At 35.7% G+C, this 23520-nt stretch overlaps 1 protein-coding gene across 1 annotated transcript in view; it reads right to left on the minus strand.

Moving 5' to 3' along the window:
• Positions 1-23520, minus strand: part of LOC128017734 (VPS10 domain-containing receptor SorCS3-like) — a 179691-nt gene that overhangs the window by 80329 nt on the left and 75842 nt on the right. The window contains exons 3-4 of the mRNA XM_052603204.1: positions 9758-9857; positions 3442-3600 (exon numbers count right to left, since the gene is read on the minus strand). Of these exons, the coding sequence (XP_052459164.1) occupies positions 3442-3600; positions 9758-9857 (259 nt within the window). The remainder of the gene's footprint in view (positions 1-3441; positions 3601-9757; positions 9858-23520) is intronic.

Below are 23520 nucleotides of genomic sequence, written 5' to 3' on the forward strand. Positions count from 1 at the left end.
ACTCTATGCTACTGGTGAATCAGTGCTGGGCTCTTCCAGACAAACACCCAAAGCTGGAAGATTTGCACACCAAACATATGTTCCAGGTAAGGAACGCTCTGGTGGACTCATGGCACCACAAGAACATAAACAGCCCTCAAGCACTTTATTAGCAGCTATTTTGAGTTGTGACGTCAAAGGCAGCAGAAAAAAAAACACTTTTAAGGGCCCTCCAGAAAGAAAATAGAAATATCTAATATGACACTGAAATATTTGCTTTTATAAATATTTCTAGTAAAAATGTTAGTTTGTTAGGGTACACAGACAACAGTTTGGGTTAGATAGTTTGTAAATGACAAAGGATAAAAATGCTTGCTATATAACCAGCCTTGAACCTTGACTCCATGTTTCCAGCAAATGACTAAAACATTCTGTCTGGTTAAGACCACAGTACTAGATAGATTTATTCCTGAATTGTTTTTAACAAGAAACCTATAATGAATTTGGACAAATGTGAAATTAATTTAAAAAACTTTTGTTTGTAGCCTACCAAGGTCAGAAGCCTCTCAAAAAGCTTTTTAAGAGTTTGTTTTTTCTTAATAAAGATTATCTGAGATAGCTGAAACAGATGTTTCAACAGTGCTTTAAGTGAGTCTTAAAATTAAATAGTAAATCATTGTTTAAAAATAATAAATAAATAAATTCCATCTTCAACCAGCTCAATTTACACTTGTGGCATAATGTTGATTAAATAATAATAATAATAATAATAATAATAATAATAATAATAATAATAATAATAATAATAATAATAATAATCTTGTTGTTGTCCTTTTGTCAATGTAAATGGGGCTAATCCATTAATGTTTCAATAGTGTAGCATGAGATGTAAACAAAATGCACCATAGGAAGCCTTAGTTCATAGTTCACCATAAAATGTTAATTCTTTCACCCTCCAATTATCATTTATTCACCCTTCAAACCTTTCAAGAGTTTCTTTCTTGTGTTGAAAACAAAAGAAGATATTTTAAAGAATGTTGGCAACCAAAGCTGTTAACATTTGACAGTAGCCATTGACTTGCATGGTATTTATTTTTATTTTTTCTTGCAATGGAAGTCACTGGCTATTGGCATATTTTGAATATGGATATTTTTTTCTTACAAAAAATGCATCAATTCACTACAAAGGGTGAATCGAGGGTAAGTAATTTATGGGTTAATTTTACATTTTTGGCACTTTTAATCTTAAAAAATGTGGACCCATTCACTTCCATTATAAATATTTCCTTTAATCAAAGCAGACTAAGTGCATCAAATTTAGTGAGGCTTTGTTTGGTGTACTTTAGGTAAAGTGAAGTGGCATGACATACTCTGTATTAGTGCTCTGCATTTATCCCATCCAAGTGCACACACACACACACACCTTATTAGAAAAAGATCATATTGCTTCCTTACTGTTGCATAAAGCCAGCCGTTTAGAGCCAGCTATCCGTTTCTTTAAAGACACTGAATGGCTTTTGTGGACGTTTGCTGGTCAATGAAACCTCAGTTAAACATACTGAGAGGGTGGGCAGGGATCAATTGCTATGTCTTTTGTCAGATTCCCAGAGGCCCCTTTACGTAAGAAGCCTGAGCTGGTGTTCTTCTGAGGAAAGGGAGAGAGCTGGGCCTAAACCACCATCTGCTTTTAATGAATCATCAACGAGTGGACCTGGCCTGCCTGACACCTCTCTATTAGACACTGCTTCAGGTGTTGACCTAATCCACAGCTCTGCTCTGCCTGTGATGAGTCTGGACACAGTGTCAGCCACCCCTTTTCGTTTCAGAAAATGAGACACTAGTGCAATGTCACCACAGCATTAATGTGTGTCATGTTTTGAACGAGTAAGCATTACTGTCTCCATGCACATTTCAGTATGGCTCTGGATAACATCATTATGGAAAGTGCAGAGACTATTGACTGAGATGTTCAATGTTTCACCTCTAAAAGTTTAGAGACAGAAGTGAAAAGAACCAGTGGCTGATTCGACAAGAACAGCATGATTTGTCTTTTTACACCCATGCCTAGAACATTAACCGAATGTTTCAGATTTGTTAATGTTTTTGAAAGAATGCTCAACATTGACATTTGATCATAAATACGGTAATATTGAAATGTCACCACAATTTGAAACAACTGTTTTAAAATGTAGTTTATTCATGCGATCAAAGCTGAATTTTCAGCATCATTAATTCAGTCTCACATGATCCTTCAGAAATCATTCTAATATGCTAATTTGCTGCTCAAGAATCATCAATGTTGAAAACATTTGTGCTGCTTAATAGTTTTATAAAACTACTTTTTTCAGGATACTTTGATGTACATATAAATATGTCAAATGAAAAGCATTTTTCTTATTATATAGAAATATTTTGTAGCCACTAATGCATGTTGTCGTAACATTATAATTGTCTTTATTTATAACTTTTGGTTAATTTAATGTTTTCTAGCAGTATTGTAAATATATATAGACGTACTGTACATTCAGAAACTATAAACAACATAAATTCCTATAATTCATATTTCAACAAAAGACAGATTAAAAGTGTGGACAATGATATATGCTTTTGATACATGTATATATTTATATACACTTCACACACTCTTTATTGGGTTTTCTTTATGGGCTGACTACGAATATGAATCACTGCCAAATGAAAGGAACCTTTAAAAGTTAAAAGTTAAAAGTATGTATTTTTGCTCTCTTTATATTTCTTTCTCATGGCCGGGTTTGTCCTTGGTAAATGATTATTACATTTTCAGCATTCCACAGAATGTATTTCATTTGAGAAACATTCAAGAATACTAAATTAATTAATTAAATTAAGAAACAGTCACCGTTGCCAACTAAATATCATGCCTAAAAATATTCAGCCTTATATAAACCAGCCATGTAGTTTAAAGAAGCACAAAACTCCAGTCACTGTTCACTTACTGTTCACTCTCTAATCGCTATTCAGTGAGAAAAAATGGTAGAGCCAGATATTATTTTTATCTACAGAGAATTAATAGGAGAAATGGATTAAATACCAAAATATAGCCATTCTATATGTTTGTTTGATAAAACAGTGTCTTAATGGTTATTTCACACACCCACACCCACACAGACACACACACACGCGCATATATATATATATATATATATATATATATATATATATATATATATATATATATATATATATATATACACACACACACACATACACACGTTTAGAAAGATTAGAACATTTTTCTTCTATCTTCTTCTATCTACTGCATTGCTGTGAAAACCCTGTTTTGGAACGTTTATATTTGGAATTACATGAACTGATGAAGCATCATTAATAAGACCAGGAATGTTCATTAAGTGAATTTGATCAGTTTTGATATTTACCACTGTTGGCTATTTTTGTTTTCTTTTTTTACACTGCCAGGCTTACCTTTTGATCGTGACTGTAAGCCAAAGCCCAGTCCTCTTGTGTGTGATGGAAAAGAAGACTTAAGACGAAGAAGTTCAAGCGGTACTTCTGATAACTGGCACCTTCATCCGAGCTGATGAGAACACTGCTTTCAAACTCTGGGTCAGTCAGCACCATTATCTAAGAAAAGATAGAAAGGCACAAAGGTTAACCCTGTAAGGTCTGACATATAAAATAATAGTCTATTATAAAATAATAGTCTATTAAAACATTTGTAAATATGAATTCAGTGAACCTTTAAACAATCAGGGATCTGTAGTTTTTATTGTTGGGGGAAACTATAATTATTAGCTTTAACATTTTAGGCATTTCAATTTCTTAGTGAACTTGCTATCTGGCACCCTGTACCTTAGCTCAGTCAACAACATTTAAAAAAAAAAAAAACTTTTCACACAAACAATAAAAATCACTCGTATTACTTTTTTTTTTTTTTCGTGTAATTACATTTTTTTAAGTGAAATATTCCTAGGCATTACACCACCAACTGAAGCTCATACTAGGTCAAGGTTGACCATTAATTCCATTCTAAATTGAATAATAATGAGCGTGAGCTAACTACAGTAGTTCCACATTAGCACTGACTTTGGCTTAGCTTCCAAACTCCTCTTAAATTGGTTCTGGTTATATGTATGCTCAGAGGAAAATCTGTGGATGCTAATTAAAACACAAATGCAAAACTATTCTGGTACTGAATGCGTTGCATTATGGAAAGTGTTTCTTTTTATGCTCATGTTTGACTGGGCGGTTGCATCTGATCTCATTGAAAGGGGAAGTATGTCTGCCTGCTCGTTAAATGGGCTCGCACCTGAAAGCCAGGCACTGTGTGCTCTGTCATTTGAGGATTATTACAGTGCTAAGAACAGTTGCACACATTTTCATTATGGATTTTTACTGCTTGAAAAGATATGTTGATGTGTCTTCGATCTTTCAATGAAACCAAATAGGCTCTAAAGCATTCCAGGGCAATATTAATTTAAGTGTGCACAGTTATGGTTGACATCTAGACATGAGAATATTTAGTAACCAAACGTAAGCTTGAAACCACCTCACCTCTATCTTCTCGCTCTTTCTCTCGCCTCCATCCACACTAAATGGCTGTTTTCTTCCCTCAACTGGATTTGAATTGGAAAAACAGTGGTGCATTTGTCACTGACAAAAATCCCACCCCTCTCTCCACAAGCTTTAACTATGAATCCTCTGGGGCGGTGATTTAGATAAATTGTTTTTCATTAAGCAACAATAAACAGCCAGCGAATCGCAGCCAGGATTTTGCTGGCCTGGGCTTTCCCAATTTTTACTGTTCATTATCGCTATAAGAAGATTGAAAGAGTCCCCTTGTGTCTGCTGGTGTCTTTGGGCTTGTCAGATGCAATTCCTAGATTTTGAGGTGTAATCATTTTCTGTAATAGTGCGTTGGATAACAACATTTGTTATCAAAGGGAAATTATTTTTCACTATCAGACCCTTGTTGAAGTTTTATTTAAATAATTTGCGCATTTCTAGAACCTAACACTCTTAAAAAGAAAGGAACCAAAAGTGGTGTTTATCAACAAAGCCATAAACTTGTTGTGTGTGTGTGTGCATGTGTGTGTGTGTGTGAGTGTATATATATATATATATATATAAACTGATCAAATAACCAAATAGCATTAACAACAACCTTGAAATAAGAGTGCAAGGTTTATCTGATAACTAGATGCATGAAAGAAAGTAGCATTCGTTGCTGTAGTGAACAGACATAATCTACCAATGGAGAGTAAAAGTTTGATACTATAACATTTTATTTCATAAAAAATAAGATGAAGACATGTTCAAACTGAAAAATAAGTGATCTTGCTAATCTGAATAAAAGCAGAATGAACTGAAACGTTAAGACAATAAATAAAATAAAAAAAGTATCAATTATGCGGTGCTTATTGACATTTATTACAGTACAGAAATTATTTTATTTTATTTATTACAGTACAGACTTTATTTTCTACCTTATTTTGTGCAGAAAATGTACATTGTTTGTAGTGTACAATTTTTTTTTAATCAAATTTACATTATGAAAAAAATATAGATTACAAATGATTGGTTATTGTCCACAGTGTTAATTTTGACAGCAAATTCGGATTTAGTCTTAGTCTTAGTCTTTTGAATAACACACCATTTAGTTTTAGTCACATTTTAGTCATCTGAAATGTTTTAGTCTTAGTCTAGTTTTAGTCGACTAAATATCATAAGAGTTTTAGTCTTAGTCTAGTCTTAAGTCTTTTAGTCTTAGTCTAGTTTTTTTTTAGTAGAACAAAGTCAACTTAGTTGACTTGACTAAATGTTTCCATCAGTCTGTTATGGAATGGTATTTATAAAATAAACATAAGGCCTGCTCTCAATGAAAAATAAACATGCTCTCTGAAAAAGATATGCATTCGTCCTGATTGATATGCAATGCATATGACATTCTTTCAAGATGAAGTACAGTATTATTGAAATAGACAACCACCTATATTATATTTGTATTGTATGTTCATTATATTTCTTTATTTGTGCTATTTACACAAATTCTTGTTAAAACTACAAAGTAATTCAATCAAGAGCAGTGAGTGATTTACTTTCATTTTCATACATTAAAGACACTGACAGCAGAGCTAGTAAATTAGGCGCGGTCACTTTAAGAGACAAATGCATCCATTATAAAGATACGCATCCGAGTTCTTTCCAACGCTTTACTTTCACTGAAGACATAACTACCGACTTTTTCGAATACACTTTCCAAGACGGGTATTTCCACATATTTAGTATGTATTTGTTGTCGGTACAAAAGCAAGAAGACTTTGAGACGCGTCTCTTGCTCCCTGAACACCAGAACGCCACGCTGCTGAATTGAGCTCTTTCACTTTTCGCTTTTTCTTATGTTTATTTAAAATGCGATTTGTATTTGTTCGTTCAGGGTGCAGGAGGATGCAAACGTCCTGAAAGAGAGCTCGGTTCAGTGTTACGCGAGTAACCAGCTGCTCTGCTCAGTTCAACTTTCCCGCATCGCGGGGCTGAAGCCAACTTGATGTGTTGAATGCTTGGAGCACGTTATAAAACGTATTCTTAAAATACACATTTCTGTTTTAATAAATGCTCATATTAAAACATAGCATTACACATAAGTAGGTACAAAAATAATCAGTGATACATTTACGACCCAAGAGCAAACTCATCTTTGTTCTCTTTTCTGTGTAACTGCTGCTTTGTTTAGCTGTTGCGCTTGCATTTGCCGCGGCTTTTTAAAATGGCTCGGCTGCTTCTGCATAGATCAACCTACCCTCAAAGATTCGCTCTGATTGGATCTCTTCTCCATTCGTCCCTCCCATATATTTTCGTCTAATTTTTATTCGTTGACTAAAGTGTCAGTTATATTTCGTCACGTTTTTCGTCATCATATCTGACTTTTTATTTAGTTTTTATTTAGTTTTCGTCCGTGAAAAAGGTTAGTTGACGAATATTTTTCGTCATAGTCTTCGTCAACGAAATTAACACTGATTGTCCAGCAGTTTATTTATTGTTCTTATAGCAAATTCAAAAGTAATATATAAGAAAATTTCTTGTAAAAAATAATAAAAATAGCATTTATAATAATACATACAATTATTGTATTTGACCTGTCTGTCACTTCTGAAATGATGGCTAAGCCCCTGGTGAGACAAAATGTTAGCCTAAACATAATATTTTTAAAGCTCTTTTTTAAAATCTTAGCTTACATACATTTTGACATATGTCATGTCATGCCATAGCATCATTAAACTAACATCTAACAATGGACAAAAATAGAGTTAGATGCTTATGCTAGCAATTCCCATTTTACCCTGGATATTAAATTAAGGGGTGAAGATCTTCACCCCTTACTGATCTAATTTGTGGATATTGGATTGACTGTAATGAACGAGTTAGAAAGTTCAAAAAATGCAAAAGTTTGCTACATTTATGGCATGTTCTGTAGAGCTGTAACCTTCTGACTATTTCATTAATCATTCACAGTATTTAGACAGACAAATAAGTCTACGGATGTGCTAAAATAACACACAGACTGGCTTGCATCACTGCTTATTATTTAGGATGTTGTTCGGATGCAACAGAATGAGCCACATCACAAAACAGACCCCATTTACACTCAAATTTAGAGCTGTCCGTGTTAATATCAGGTGTAAATGTGGCCCATAGGTCATGACTGGGCTGTAAAGCTCGGAAACCGCAAATCTGAGGTCAGACAGATACTGATTAAGCATTAGCAGATAATTACGTTTTCAAGCCACCAGAACATGACAACTGTGAACAAATGTTTCTCAGCTGAATAAAGGAGTGAGGAGAGTTGCGAAGCATAATCAATAGGGTTGAGGGATGTTATCTACCGGCACCCAGAAGTCTAGCATCCCGCAAGCTAATCTACATGCAACGCACAGTTAACAGCCCACACGTAGCCTCCCGCCACTGAATGAGATTGGCGTCAGCATTGGGCGAGCATTGTAAACAGCAGGAAAAGGACACACAGTCTCAAATTAATCATGTTATGGGCGATCAACTGCATTTTATAACAAATAGAGTGGTGGAAATATAAACAGGCTCATTTGTCGGCGATCTTCGCATCAGCGTGTAATCTCGTCTCTGTCGAGAGTGCTAAAAGAGCCTCACGCAAAGCACTTTGGATTATTGGCAAGCTCCCATTTAAGAGCTCAGGCAGGGCTGTGGAAATGTCATGCCCATCTCTCAAATGGAAAAGTGTTGTGCTAAAGGTTAGGCCTAAACTTAGCCCTATTTGAAAATAGCCATGGGATCTGCCAGAGTCAGTCTTTTTCTCCTGAATGGGATTGTGTTTGCCCACATAGTCAGGGAAAGAAGCCAACACATTAATCCAGTAGAGTAGCTATAGAACAACAATATCTTCAGATGATGCGCGTTGTGCACTAAACGACTCCATTGTGACCTTACAGTTTACAAAAGCAGCGGTAAACAAACATCTAGAGTAGGGAGGTCCATTTCAGTTATTTTTTTTCCTAACCGACACTCATTAACCGATTGTTAAACATTAACCAATACGATTATTTTAAATTGGAATGTAATTACATTAGAAACAGTATATATATATATATATATATATATATATATATATATATATATATATATATATATATATATATATATATATATATATCGCAGGAGCATCGCAGGTGTGTGATAATTAATAAATAGACCAATACTTTGAATATATCGAATATGCCATGATGTTATGCTAAACATTTTGTTTTACGTGGATATTGGAACACCAGTGAAGTAGGCTACATAATAAATAATAAATTGGCATTCAAATACATTGTGAATACGGAAACATTTGATTTTGTGTTAAATGAGAGACTCAGTGTTGGTTTCAGTTTAGTTTTAGCCTAAATTAATTATTTTTGGCTTGCCGTTTATATTGCTATAGCTTCCTATATTTTTAATTCTTGTTCTTTACTAAATACTGTTAATTGAAAGGCTTTTTTGTGGAGTGAGGGAAACTAAAACAGCCTAGCTATGTTTATAGTGTTTATTATAATGTTTGTAAACCTTTTGCGTCAGCATTTGGCCTATGTCTAAAAAACAAAACAAAAATTGTATACGCGTAGCGTATTTTAACCATGCATCCAACCTTTTTAAATATATGTATTTTTATATAAATTAATATAAGTTAATAAATAAATAAATAATTAAAATAATTTTTAAACCATTTAACTGATTGTGTTAATCGGTCAAAACTCTCACAGTCGGTTAACCGGTTAAAATAAGCATCCCTCCCTAATTTAGAGCTTTTCAAAGGTGACCATGCATCTGCTCTTATAGGAAATTCTACTAATGGGACCAATAAACAGTCTGAGGGCAGACGGGGAGGAAAGTTGCTTGAAGGAGTAGTATAATGCTGTGGTTATTTTGGGATAAAAAGAATCCTGAAGAATCCTGAAAGATTGGACTAATGGCTCCTGACAATTCATCTTCATAAATATGCAATGGATAGCAGTTATTTTAAAATGTAATCTGATTGTACAGTATTTTGATCAAATGTATGCAGCAATATGTGAGTGAGCAATATGTTCGTTATTATCAAATTAACAAGTAAATTGGACATCATTATTTTGGACAATAAGTGGTAATACAATTTATATAAATAAAGAAAAATAAAGAAATCATTCAGAATAACTGGCTTTATTTGAATTAGGAGAACATGGAGTGGTTTAAAGGAAAGAAAACAGAGAATAAGAAGCTGTAGGCATCTTACCTTTCTCTTGTTGGTAGGGCAGACATAGAGGTAACTCAAAACAGTCTTGACTCCCACTTTATCATTCAGCCTCTCATAAGTGCTGCCATAATCGGTTGATCTGCAAACAGAAGCAATATTTATTAATACGGTATTCAGAATGCATTTCGTTTCTTGTCTGTGTGTGCATGTGTGTGGATAGACATGCTCCATTCATGACCTGGACGAGTACATTCCCCAGCAAAATGATTCTAGATTGGAATTTGCAGACCTCAGCCGACCTCAAATGATTGAACAGATTTCAGCAAATTAAAATCATAAGAATGTTTCACAGGATTTTTTTTTTTTTTTTCCTGGCTATTTATATTTCCCTGATCCTCAGCAATGAGCAGAAAAGCTCCCTAAGACAAATACAGTCTGCTGAGCATATGCTGAGCAATTCTGCCTTGTTCTACAGATAGCAAATCTAACATCATCCTGCAACCCCTGGGCATAACAGTGACAACTGATCCAGAGAGTACACTGATTTGTTTAGAAAGGGTAATGATATTTACAGTCTTGCAGTGTAGACGGCATGGATATGTTCCTAACAAGGATAAGAGACTGAATGAACTCTACCTACATTTCTAACTGATGAAAGAAGTATGAAAGTATTTAAGTACAAGGAATGCTCTCTAGCAGGAGCTGCTAATAAACAGTTACATCAGAGGTGCTGAAAGATTTTTTAATACTCTTCCTTAAATACAAAACAACAACAACAAAACACTCCCAATAAATAAACACAAAACAGGACACATATCTACTGTATTAACTGACATAAATTTTTCGTAATGATTTTTTATAGGCGTCTTACCTGTATTTTAAATATAGTTATTAGAAGCATTAGCAGGATATATCCATTAATCAACTTATAATTTAATCTTACAACCACAGATGGCGATAAAGAGACCAAAGTTACATAATGCTCCTGTAAACACATACAGATGTCTTTATGTTTATACTATATAAAATAAACAAGCTGCTTGTAATTTTCAAATTGCAATATAGGGGGAGGGGTTTGGGGCATCTCTAAAACAAAAACCAAACCAAACCTAATCATCTGAATAAAATAAATACAAATAAATAAACAAATAAATAAATACATAGAAAAACTCAGGAAAGAGACCCACAGTTCTTCTGTCAACTCTACAAAATCAATTTCCTGTACCTGAGCTTTTTATGGGTTGAGAGCTTAATGGAGAGTTTTTGAAGGACCCACATCACTTTGAGATTTCCTTTTCTTGAACTCGCACTCCCCTCCAACCCTTTGTTTTATCTTGCCTACTCTGTCTTGCTATTCCTGCCATCTCTACTTTTGCTTCCATCTCACTTTTTCTCCTAAGCATTGCCTATTTCAGATGACTAAAATAAGCCTGTGGCCCATGTCATGCACACCTATTTCTCTCTTTTATTCAGCCTCTTTGTGGGAGGATAATGTTATTTACTATTACATGTACATGTAGTGTCGCTTTCTTCAACAAAAATTATGACTAAATATCATCGTCAACAAAGCGTTATTACGCATCAAAAACGAGAAGAGACGCAACGTAAATGATGGTCATGTGACTATGACTATAATCAAATGTATATAATGCAATATTATTGAATAAAATAAATATTGAATTATCGAATAAAACGAGACTAAATGTGGTTTACAAAATAAAAAAATATGCTAAAATGTATTTTCATTTTCGTTGACCAAAACGAGACGAAACAAAATGTCATAACGTCATTTTGTCTCATTTAGTCGCGTTCTTATTATTTAGCAGAATTCCTGTTTCCTCTATCTCACTTCAAGGGCTGCATCAGGTCGCAGTTCACAGACGCCGGCAACGTCACTCCCTCAAGCCCCACTCGCAGCTTTATTTAGACGATGACAACAAACAAAGTAAAGCGGGATTTTTACTTTTGCCTGGGTCCTCTGACTGTAAGTGCACCTTCCCAAACGGACAAGGCTTTTATTTCGTGTTCGCCGTTGTACTATTCTTTGAAACGACAGGGGAGTGATGAGGAGTAATTGTCCTCTAAAAACATCAGGAATCACTGGTGGGAAGAAGTAATTTGCCAGTACAAGTCTTGTGATGAATGAGTTGATGAATTAGTAATTTCTTTAAGTACAAACTTAAACCAGTCTTAAACTATTGGCTGTATTTTGCGTCAAACACAAGAGAACTGTAAGCAAATAGTGTATAATTAATATCTAAATGAATTTGTAACGATATTGAAACTCCATATACATTGGGAAGAAGGAGGCGGGAACCGGCGCACAATCAAAACACTTTAATATTCAAAAATAAATACAAAACAGCGCACCAGCCCATCGCGGAGGACTGGTGCGTGCAAATAAAAACCAAAACATAAAATAACGTCCCAGGCCTGGTCCTCTCTCGTCCTTCACTATAGTCGCTCCAGTTTTATATCCTTCCATCTCCTACGTGGGACTCGATACCGGCGGTGGGGCGCAGGTGTAGCTCATCTCCAATCACTACACCTGGCCTCACTCCTCGTTCCCACGCCTCTCGGCCCCGCCCCACTCGCCACAGAATTCTTATTCTGTTTTATACAATAAAAATAAAACGTACTTCAAATAAGATCACTTGGACAAACTATGCAAACATTATTATTTTTTTCCAAAAAGCACCTGATGGAGTTTTGACTTCACATTAAACTGCTTCTGTTTCACACAAACGGCGGCACAGATGGGCATGTTCGGCATGAATCGCCCTGAACTCGTGCATGTTTGGATGCGGAACTATGCAGAAAATTCGCCATGCGAAATGAGTTCACGCGCGCTCAAAGCAAACTTCCGCCAACACCGTGATATTTTCCTCTAATAGAATTTGGCCTCTAATATGTCATGTACAAATGCTTTTTTTTTTTTTTTTACTACTTTAAACAAATACTTACTACAAGTTAAAGTTGAAAAATATCAGACATGACAGCCCCGCAAGAAAAACATTCAAATTTCTTTGAGGGCCAACACATACTGTAGTAAATAATGTATGCTCTATCGATGACTTGCATGTAAAATATTACCAAAGCAAGTGAATAGGCCCAGATCTTCAAGTCTGAATAATTTAGTAGGAGAAATGATCTGTTAATCAACACAATCCTCCCCGACGCTCTAATACTTCTCCATCGCGTTAGCTTGCTGTTAACAGCAATAGTGCAAGACCATAGTGTTTTCAACACCATCATTGACTCCATACCAAAGTGACAGTCTCAGAAACACAGACAGAGGCACATCCCACACACCCCTTCCAAAACGGATTCAATCAAATGTAAGGCACCATGGAGGATTCCCTTTTTCCATCGTTCAATTCCATTTTGCCTCTTCCCAGGAACGGGTCCCCACACCAATAGGGCAGTAATGGATTAGAGTAAAATTGCAATGCAACCTTCCCTATACACTGTTTTATTCTGGAGTGGCAACAAAATAAAGGCACAAGGATTATTCACAGTAAAGAGACTGCCACTTCTCCTAGATATTACCGTAAGGGAAAGGTGAAGTGAGAAGTTAACAAAAATCAAAGAGTATATGATCTCTTCCATATACCACAGTAGGAAATTAGCTCATAGTATCTCATTTTATCAGAAGCCTCTAATTTAAGAAGACTGAGGTGGCTCATATAATATCATGACATTTTAAAAGAATAATGTTCATAATGTTCATGTTAGGGATATCATTATTTTTATGATGTCAGACGATACAGGAGTTGAATTATGAAGGTGTGAGCCGTTAAGCGTAACCTGCTTTAAGTGGTGTGACGGTTTCCTGCACTTGTACATCATTCTTTATACCCTTGTGACAAGATATTCCAGCCGAAATCAACGGGGATCAACTCAATCCTGCTAGAGAAAACGATCCGCAATTATAGTTGAGCATCTGTTCTTATAATGTTTTTCTTGCACCCAGTTAAAAAAGATGTGGTTTGTCATGTTATTCAATTATTTATTTCCCACCTGAAGAGCTCTGTCGAGATAGCTGTATAATTATGTTTATACACCTGCTCACGAGTTTAGAGAATTGTGTTTGGGACTTAAGAAAACCATTAAGAATAACCGAACATCAAAAAACAAGTCAGAGACTTAAAAAAAAAAGAATATGCCAGAAGCAGGAGGAAGATTACCACAGTCTAAAAACACAGCATGGTCCTTTCCAGGAGAGAAATGAATGCCACGGACTGCATCAAATCCCAGAGAGAATTTAAGGTTGGAAAATAAAAAGAGACTTTGTTCTGCGGTGGCACGTGTGAATGTTTTACACGAAAAGCCATTGGGACGGGCACAATTTAGTGAAGCACAGGCAATGGCTGGAAGGCACATTTTGCGTCTCATATGGTATCACTGTACCTTGTCTTCCATTTTCACGTTGAAGATTGGAAAGCACCTAAGGCATATCTGAGAAATATGGACAAAAAACCTGTTTGTGTTCTATAATGTGGAGACACCCAATGCCAAGTTGTGATTTCCAGCATTTGACCATGTGCCATCTTTGTTTCTGTGAAAATGGGTTTAGTCCCTGAATCCAGAGCTGCACGCCAACATGAAACTCAACTAAACACAAACTTCAGTGAATGGAGGAAATACGCGGTAGAGGGGGACAAAGACATGGAGAGAACATGAAAATGAGAGTACTGATGGCCAGGTATCACGTTAAGAATTGTCTGTGAAGAGAAGCCAGATGGTGAGGCAGTAAAGCAGAACAATATGGAGACATGCACCAGGCCCCAGGGATGGCAAAAAACAATGAACGCAGCAAACTTCAAAAACAAACCCCCACCTCACCACAAATTAATTCACAATAAACAGAATAATGGAATTGAAAACGTTAAATGTTGTTTTAATCAATCCCTTACTAATATGTATAACTCTAATGCATATAACACATAGAAGTGAATTTTGTTAGGCCCTAAGTCTGTGAAAACACCATCAAATCCAGAGCTACCCGACATACCTCTGATGTGTAAATTGACGAGAAAGGATATGCAATTTTTTTTTAAATCATGTATTACCTGCGTCTAAAAGGGCGAAAAGGGAGAAGAAATTAGAGTTGTCTCTTTTCTATAAATAACTAATTGATATCAGTGATGAGACCTCAGTGCAGTGCACCAAGCCTGCTCATGGTTAACAGAACTAGTGCAGAAAAAGCAAAAATAAATAAATGAATGGGTGGAGAATTTCAAATTTAGCTAAAATATTGATGGAAGCCAGATTATGGACGAATTTCAAAATAATTCAACGACTGCACTACAATGCTATGAATACATTTGCATTAATGAAGAAGCATTTAAAATGTTTATAATGATCATACTGTAGTTTGGACCATAGTTTCTAATTCAGATTACAGAGAAATTATATTGACATCTCAGCATAAATTTCAACACAAACTACATTACAGATTTGATGGTAAATGTACTATTATCATTTTTGTTGCACGGTCTTAGTAGGACACAGCATTAAAAAATAATAATAAAATAATTATTTGTTGCTTACACTGAAAGTGTGTGTTGTTTGCAGCAATTGGCAGACAACTTTCTTTTGCCTCTATTTTACCCAGTTAATTTCTAAAATATGTATTTGGCTATTATGGTATTACATATTATATAATTATATTAATTTATATATAAGGCTGGGGTAAGACTTTCTTTTAAATAAATGTTTATTTTTATTCAGCAAGGATGCATTTAATTCTTCTCACTGTTGCCAGGTCTAGATTCCAATTAGTGAAATAGTGAAAGATCTGAAAGTGCAGCATTGTTACTTCCAATGTAGGGTGTATGGATTTGATCAATATTAATTTACACATCTGCTGCTCCAGAAAATTCCCTCATGGACCACCACTGCTCATCAAGACGAACCCCCACAGATGTTGTTTAGACCTGTGTGATTGCACCCGAAAAACGGAAACGATTCCTGATCTGTTCCTGAGAGCACACACAAAGGTCTACTTCACTGATGTCAGCTGGCCACTGACCAGCAGATAGTGTCCGTGTTTGCTCTGATAACACCGGACAACAACACAGAGGGGAAATAAATGAATAAAGGTGTAGACAGCGGTGAAAAATTAAAGGAAGAAAGGGTAAGAAACTTGTTGGATCAATCACTTGACTTACATGCCCCAAGGTGACTGAAATTTTTTTTTTTTGGAATGGAAACGTTTTTTTTTTTTTTTTTTTTCTATCTGAACTTATGCCAGTAAGGTGAGACTGTAGAAAGACCTGAAGCACTCCCTCTTTGGCATCCCTTGGGCCTGGAGTGTGCCTGGAGGACAGCAAAACACATTATAGGCTATTGTTTGGATGTGTGGCTACAAAGGTGGAAAGTGAGCTGAACATTGGTGAAACGCAGGGAATACTGATCACTGCCGGCTTTAACATCCTGTTCTTATTATATTATGCCATTTGTGCGGTTTGAAATCACTGCTGAAGGAGGTTTGTGCATGAGGTGGAGGTTAATCTGACTCCAGGCTGCAGATGCTGATGTAAATCAAGTGTCTGCATTGACAGATACCTGTGTGTGGTGGTTTGGGGCAGAGAGACAAGACAGGAAGACAGGGAGGATTCAAACAGAAACATGCAGTGGACAACCACAACCACCTGTTTATTATTTATAATAATAATAATATGTTAATATTTTTTTTCAAATGGTATTTATTTATGCAATTCAAAGTGTTATTTTCAGCAGCCATTACTCCAGTCATTTATAAATTTAGAAAACACTTATGTTGCTTTGTATTTTTGTGAAAACCGTTTTGTTTCTTTCTTTCTTTCTTTCTTTCTTTCTTTCTTTCTTTCTTTCTTTCTTTCTTTCTTTCTTTCTTTCTTTCTTTCTTTCTTTCTTTCTTTCTTTCTTTATTTATTTATTTATTTTGCCAGGATTCTTAAGATGAATAGTAGAAAAAAAAATCTGTCTTACTCTCAGTTTTATTAAATTGTATGTGTGCTTGCTGAATAAAAGAAGTAAAGGGATAGGCTACCAAAGAAAAAAAAAAAGAGATGAAGATTCAGCCATTAATCACTCACCCTCATGTTGTTGCAATCGCCTAAGACTTTCATTCATCCATCTAAAATGTATGTTGAATCACTGAAGTAACATGGACTACTTCCGTGATATTTCACTACCTTTCTGGGTCTTCAAATTGAAAATTACTTAGGCTGTCAATGGAGTTTCAGAAACCTCTCAGATTTAAACAACATGAGGGTCAATAATTAATAACAGAATTTGCATTTTTGGGTGAACTATCCCTTTAATAAAAACATGAATTTCTTACAAATTCCAGCACTATTTGGAATAAAACCTAAAACTGTGCAGCATGCTGGGACTATTTTTACCTAGAATTCTCCAAAAGGCAGAAAAAGCCCTTAGACTTTTATTAAAAGTAAGTACTAGACCCAGAAGGACAAAGATTTCACTGAGACCTTGGGGTGAGCTCTGTTGACTTATGCCAGTAAGAAACTACCTAGAAACCACCCAGAACACAACTCTGTAAAAGTGGCAGGGAACGATCAAGTATAGTAAGCACTAGGGCTGCACAATAATGACAAAAACCATAATCGTCGATTGTTCCCTTGAACTTGTAATTGCATGTATTGCACATCATATAATCACAATTTACATTGAATTATGTTTATACCATTGTTTGAAGCAACCACATGTGATATTTTAGATGAAAATAAGCTGAAAAGACTTTTATTGGAAAACTTATATTGCTTTCTATAGTATTATGACTCAAATATGAACTAAACATTGGACTGGACTCTTCTTTAGATAATAATAATAATAATAATAATAATAATAATATATATATATATATATATATATATATAAATATATATATGGTATTATAATGTTATACTAAAACTAAAATTAAAACATGTAAAAACCCTTAAGAAAACCTGTAGAGAAAAAAAAAAGAAAAAAAAAAAAAAACCTAAGCATGCAAAACAACAAAAGTGGACACTGAACGATGACATAATTGTGGCATCCAGAATTGTAATCTCGATTAGAAATTGGTTTAATTGCACAGCCCTAGTAAGCGCCACCCTAGTTTGTTCAAAAGGACTGGTTAAAAAACATGCTGCTGTTATTTGATGATGCCACCAGGTGCAGATGAATATTAAAGGAGAATAACAGTGATGGGAAAAAAGACATGAAGGTTTGCTGAAACTCTTGAGACACATGATGCCATCTGACAGCTAGAACGTGTTGTGTTATAACAACTAAAAGCCTCCTGAACACTCTTGCACAGAGCGTCTCTGTATAGATCCCAACAGTTATTATCTCACAATTTGTGCATGTTATTTTTTAAAACTCTGGTAATGACTTTTAGCACCACACTGTCAGTATGGAATATTGCACCGGAGTAACACGGCAGCCTTTGTTAATTTTAAATCCTATTGTTGTATCGCCGCAGTTCCATCAGAGCTAAACCAGACTTGACTTCACACCCAGATGCATGACTGAAAGTTTTATGATGACTATGAAAATCCATTCTGCTAAAGCCCACACACCACAGACGAGACGAGGAGAGAGAGTGAAACAGGAGGGTGGAGACATGACGGATGTGTTCGCTACCAGGGTGTCCGAGGAAAAGGCAGCAAATAAAATTTTCATAATCTGGATTCCATTAGCGAGCTCATCTCAGTAAGAAGAGAGCTTTCGTATATGCTTTCATTGTGTTTAATTCTGGAGCATTCAAACCAATACTTCTACCTACATCAAGACTATAAAATATTAGTAAATTTAATGTAAAAAGACTTCGTTAGTATGTAAATTACCAAATCAGTGCTGTGTAAGGTTGAAAACTGAAACTAATAAAAATCATTAATTAAATTAAAACTGTAGACAACTGCTGTTGGCCATTTTGTTCTCGTGCGCAACAGTCTGTGATTGGCTACAATGATTATCGCTTAATAATTTAGTAATTCTAAAAATATATATGTATTTATGTTGGCTAACAGTTAGCACATTTCCAAATTCACATTTGATTGCTTTATACATTTCATATTACTCTTGCTATCAGTCTTGTACATTATAGAACACATACAAACATACATTTTGTATCGTTTAATTGCATGAGTTTAGTATTGTGTGTTAATATGTTTATTTGGTATTGTTCACGGAAACATCAGTGTTAAACATATAAAACTTTCTCACTGAAGCCACACACAAAAGCTGAAGTCACTCCATGAATTGAGTCCTAATTCAGTCTGTTACAATTGTTTGCGCTGTACTCCTGCACTTATTTTGGCAATCCGTGACAGTGGATCGGAAAGAAATGTCATAGGCAGGTTGTTTAGTGTGTCACCCAAAAAAAAATAGTCGGTAGGTGTGACACCCTCATCCGAAAGCGAGTTGGCTAGTGGGATGACGCCTTAAGCAATTTCCTGGCAAAAGTGTGACAAAGACAAACGTATATCCTCACACATACAAAGACGCTTTCAATCTGGCACAGGTATACACACCTTTCAATTTCCTCTCAGACACACACCAAAGACAATCACACACACACACATGCTCACACAGTTCAGGCCTCAGGCAGACTGTCAGTGGCAGCGTCTCTCCTCTAATAACAGAGCTCATTGAAGCATAATTGAAAATGACTTTGGAGAATTGCCACATTAAGGGACCATGGTGGATATCTGCAGGTGTTGAGGAGAATTGTGGTTGGGAAAAATAGACTGAGAGAGAGAGAATGAGATGAAAGCGGTGGAGGGGTTTCCTGACAGACGACAAGGAGAAGCTAAATGCAGAAAAGGAGAGTACGGTAGAGGCGATATGGGTCGGAACAGAAAGGAGATAAATAATAGAACATGACTATTTACATTTATAGATGGCCCGCAATCTGCAAATAGGTTCTGTCATGCTCTAAAGGTGACCTCAAGAAATGAGACACATCCTTCAGGACAGAGATGGGGAGAAGAGGAAAAACAATGACGTGAAGATTGCTAAAACGGCAGTTCCCCTGCCGATGTGTATTTGCGGGTGTTACAGAGAGGATGTCTAGCATGAATGTTGAAGCGAAGCTCTTCACGCAGACAACTTGAAGGTCAGAGAGCTCCAAAAACAAAACACTGAAACACAGGGACCAAAATAATACATTTAAAACTGAAAAAAGAAGCACAAAAGTGGGTTGGAAAGTACATTCTCCCTCTATTATTCACTATAAGCAGAAATAAACCCTAGAGTCTGTAAAAAAATAATTAAGTATTATTTGGAAATAATGAAATGCGCATTAAGGGCAAAGATCACACTGGTTGCATAATAACAGTCCTGTGCTGCCTAAAATTAACACCACACTATGTATAGTTCAAAGGTGTCGGCCAGTTTTTTAACTTTAAGGTCAAAATGCCTTACAGAGAACACCTATTTAGTCAGGAAAAGAAAGGCATGACCAAGCACAGCTTGTTGAATTTTTTAATGCAATTTAGTGTAATGGTTATCCAAAATGGGTAAATAAAATGGACACAGTGAATATACAATTCTGCTTCTGAATAGCTAGTTTCCTACTTAATGCTATGTCTTCAAACCAAACTCTTATCTTAAAGATTTGTTGCCACTATCCTGATAAAATTTGTTCTTCATCCTGGTACCTGGTCACATGACTTTCCTGAACGGCTGATGAAAAAAAAAAAAAATCCTTTATTTTGCCCATATTCTGGAAGCTAGGTAATAACAGCCAATCAAATTAGAGTTTGCCTGGTCAGTTCTGCTGTCTGATGCTGAGATTCGTGAAGAAACAAAAATCGATACAGCATTGAAGCTATTATGTTGGTATGATTTTGAGTCTGTATTATTATTGAAATTATTATTCTGCATTGACTGAGCATTGTTTTGATTTTTAGGTAGGTCAGCATACATAAAAATGTATTGCTGCTTATTTAATAGTGAAATAATATTTGAAAGTGAAATTGAACACACAAGTTCACCTAATCTGTTCAGCAATACAGATACAAATGTGCAATAGGCAAAGTAATGTATTATTTGAAAGCAATGCATAAAAAATATAAACATCAAAAAAGCATAAAACCTGCATTGAAGAACTGATCAACATAGTTAAACTATCTCAGAAGAAATGAAACATAGTGGGAGAGGTGGGAGTTGTGGAGGTTGAAATGTGGTAGTATAAGTTAAAGTATATCAGGTGTGTGTCATTTCCATGTGATTTCCTCTCTCTCTCTCTCTCTCTCTCTCTCTCTCTCTCTCTCTCTCTCTCTATATATATATATATATATATATATATATATATATATATATAAATAAATACAAATAAAATAAATATAAAACCATCAAGCGATCATTAATTTGGTACTACAGAGGACACATCTTTAAAAGCCAATTTAAACAAGTCAGTTTTGGTTGATTCAAATAAATAAATAAAAAGGCAAAAAGACACGGACACACACAACAACAGCAAGACTACAACAAAATATCTTCCTCAAATGCTCATCTTGTCAAGCATGCAGAAATCCTCTGTAGACCCTCCTTTGCTCTCAATGATCTTCAAGAAAGCTTTTATGCTCAGAAATGAATCTTTAAAATAAAAGCACCATTACTCTTGCATGAGGACTGAGACGTTCTCTGGTTGCAGCCGGAAGGACAAACATTGGTTGCACACATATGCAGATGCTAGCTAAGGAACTAAATGGGGATCAGACTGTGGTCAATTCAGGATCATCTCCGGCATGTCAACATCCAAGACATGGAGCCGGGAAGACAGACACAATGAGCTCCCTGTCTTTTGTGCAATTCAATTCTGGTTTAAGGCATCTGTTTTCTAGCCAACTTTTAAAGTACAGCATAGAGAGTGGATCTGAATACAGAGAGAAGAGGGATATGTCCGTCACCAATGACATAGAAATATCCTCTCAGGACAGCAGGACTGATATAAGGTGACATCTTCAGGTCATGAGAATTCAGGTCTGTGAAAGTGTAAAAGCTTGTTTCTGACTTTATATCGAGAAAGTGGGGCATGAGAATGAAAAGCAGAAAGGAACAAGAGAACGCTTTCATATAAGGCTAAACTGCAAGTGTTTTACGGCATTGGATTATTACTGGTTGACTTTACATAAACTTCCAGTTTAGAATATATAAGATTATTTTAATGTTTTGAAATAAGTTTCTTTTGCTCACCAAGGCTCCATTTATTTGATCAAAAATACAGTAAAAGCAGTAATAACTGATGGCAAACCTGAAATTTCAGCAGCCAATACTCCAGTCTTCAACATCTCATAATCGTTCAGAAATCATTGTAATATATAGCCTTTTCTATTACATTAATTAAGAACATTTTGAATTTAGATTTTAACATGACACTTCTGCCCCCTGTCTAACTTCTATCAATCAAATTATAACAGTAATGGTTACTGGAATGGTGATGGAAGTGGAAAATGAAGTACAACATTTTAAATACTGGTTAAACACTTTGAAGAAAACAAATATATAAATAGAAATATCCATATTATTAAGGTGCATTAAATGGTAAATGGTAAAGACATTTAAAATATATATTTATTTTAAAATAAATGTTACTGATTCATAAGATGCTTCTTATAAAAACAATAAAAAATCTTACTGATACCCCCTCTGTCAGGATCCTGCCCTGACAGCCCTGTCCATCTTGTCTCTGTTCCACGTTTCTCTGTTTGTTTTGTGTCTAAGCACATGGTTCTGTCTTTGTTTGTGTCTGCCACGTGCTCCCCTTGTCCCACCTCCTTGTTACCCCTGGTCACGCCCCCTTGTTTAGCCCTTGTCTGCTTGATTGTTTTCACCTGATCCTCATGTGTACTTTCCTATATATTGGGGTTTCTTTCCTTGTGTCTCTGCTGGTTCGTTTTGGTGTTTACCCATCTCTTAGCCTAGAATTTATCCCTTTGAGCTTGATAATTATTTTGATATCTTATCTAGTTGTTTATATCCTTTTTGGTCCTTAGCTTTGTCTAGTTTAAAAGAAAAGGAAGTCTTTTTGTGTATTCTAATCTAGTTTTGTTTCTCATTCGATTTAAACTTTCATTTATTCTTGCTTAAGTGATTCCAGTTTTGGATTGAGTTTTGTTCTTACTCTTGGATTATAGCTTTGGTTTTCTTTTGCTTTGTTCTAATTTTGTCTTCAATTGTCTGTGTCGTTTTGAGTCTTGTTTTTGTGTATTGTCCTGTCTTGGCCCCACTCGGATTTCCTGACCACTGTACCCCACTGCCTGGAAGCAGCTCACCTCTCTCACGTGTCAAGTCTCTGGTCTTGTGAGTCTCTACCTGGCGACTAGTCTGGTGACGTTGCAGTTTCACTTGAAGCTACGAGTTTCCTGTGTCTACCTGACCCTTCCTCTGGAGCTGCCTACTCTGTGCTTGGGCCTGTGGTCATCTTGGACTGTCTCAGTGGTCATCCCTCCTGCCCGTATTGTTGTCTGCCCAGCCCATCTGTTTGAACTGTTTCACTGCAAATTCCCCAGCTGTTCCAGTCTTTGTCTTGTTAATAAAATACCCTTGTCTGCTCATTCTGCATTTGGGTCCCATTTCTTGCAGATCCCTGACACCCTCCCCTTCTAGAGAGATGGAAATAAATAAATCTAAATCTTACATGTATAATTCTCCAATATTCTCTTTAGAATTCTCTGCCCTTGAACAGAACTTAGGAGAGCAGTGATGGTTCCTTCTAAATCCTCTCCAGCCTCTTTCTCACTTCATTTTATTTTATTATACCTCAACACATGCATACAGTATTCACAAGAACAATTTGACAACAA

Source organism: Carassius gibelio, chromosome A1 (assembly GCF_023724105.1).
Source record: "Carassius gibelio isolate Cgi1373 ecotype wild population from Czech Republic chromosome A1, carGib1.2-hapl.c, whole genome shotgun sequence".
NCBI classification, from domain to species: Eukaryota; Metazoa; Chordata; class Actinopteri; order Cypriniformes; family Cyprinidae; genus Carassius; species Carassius gibelio.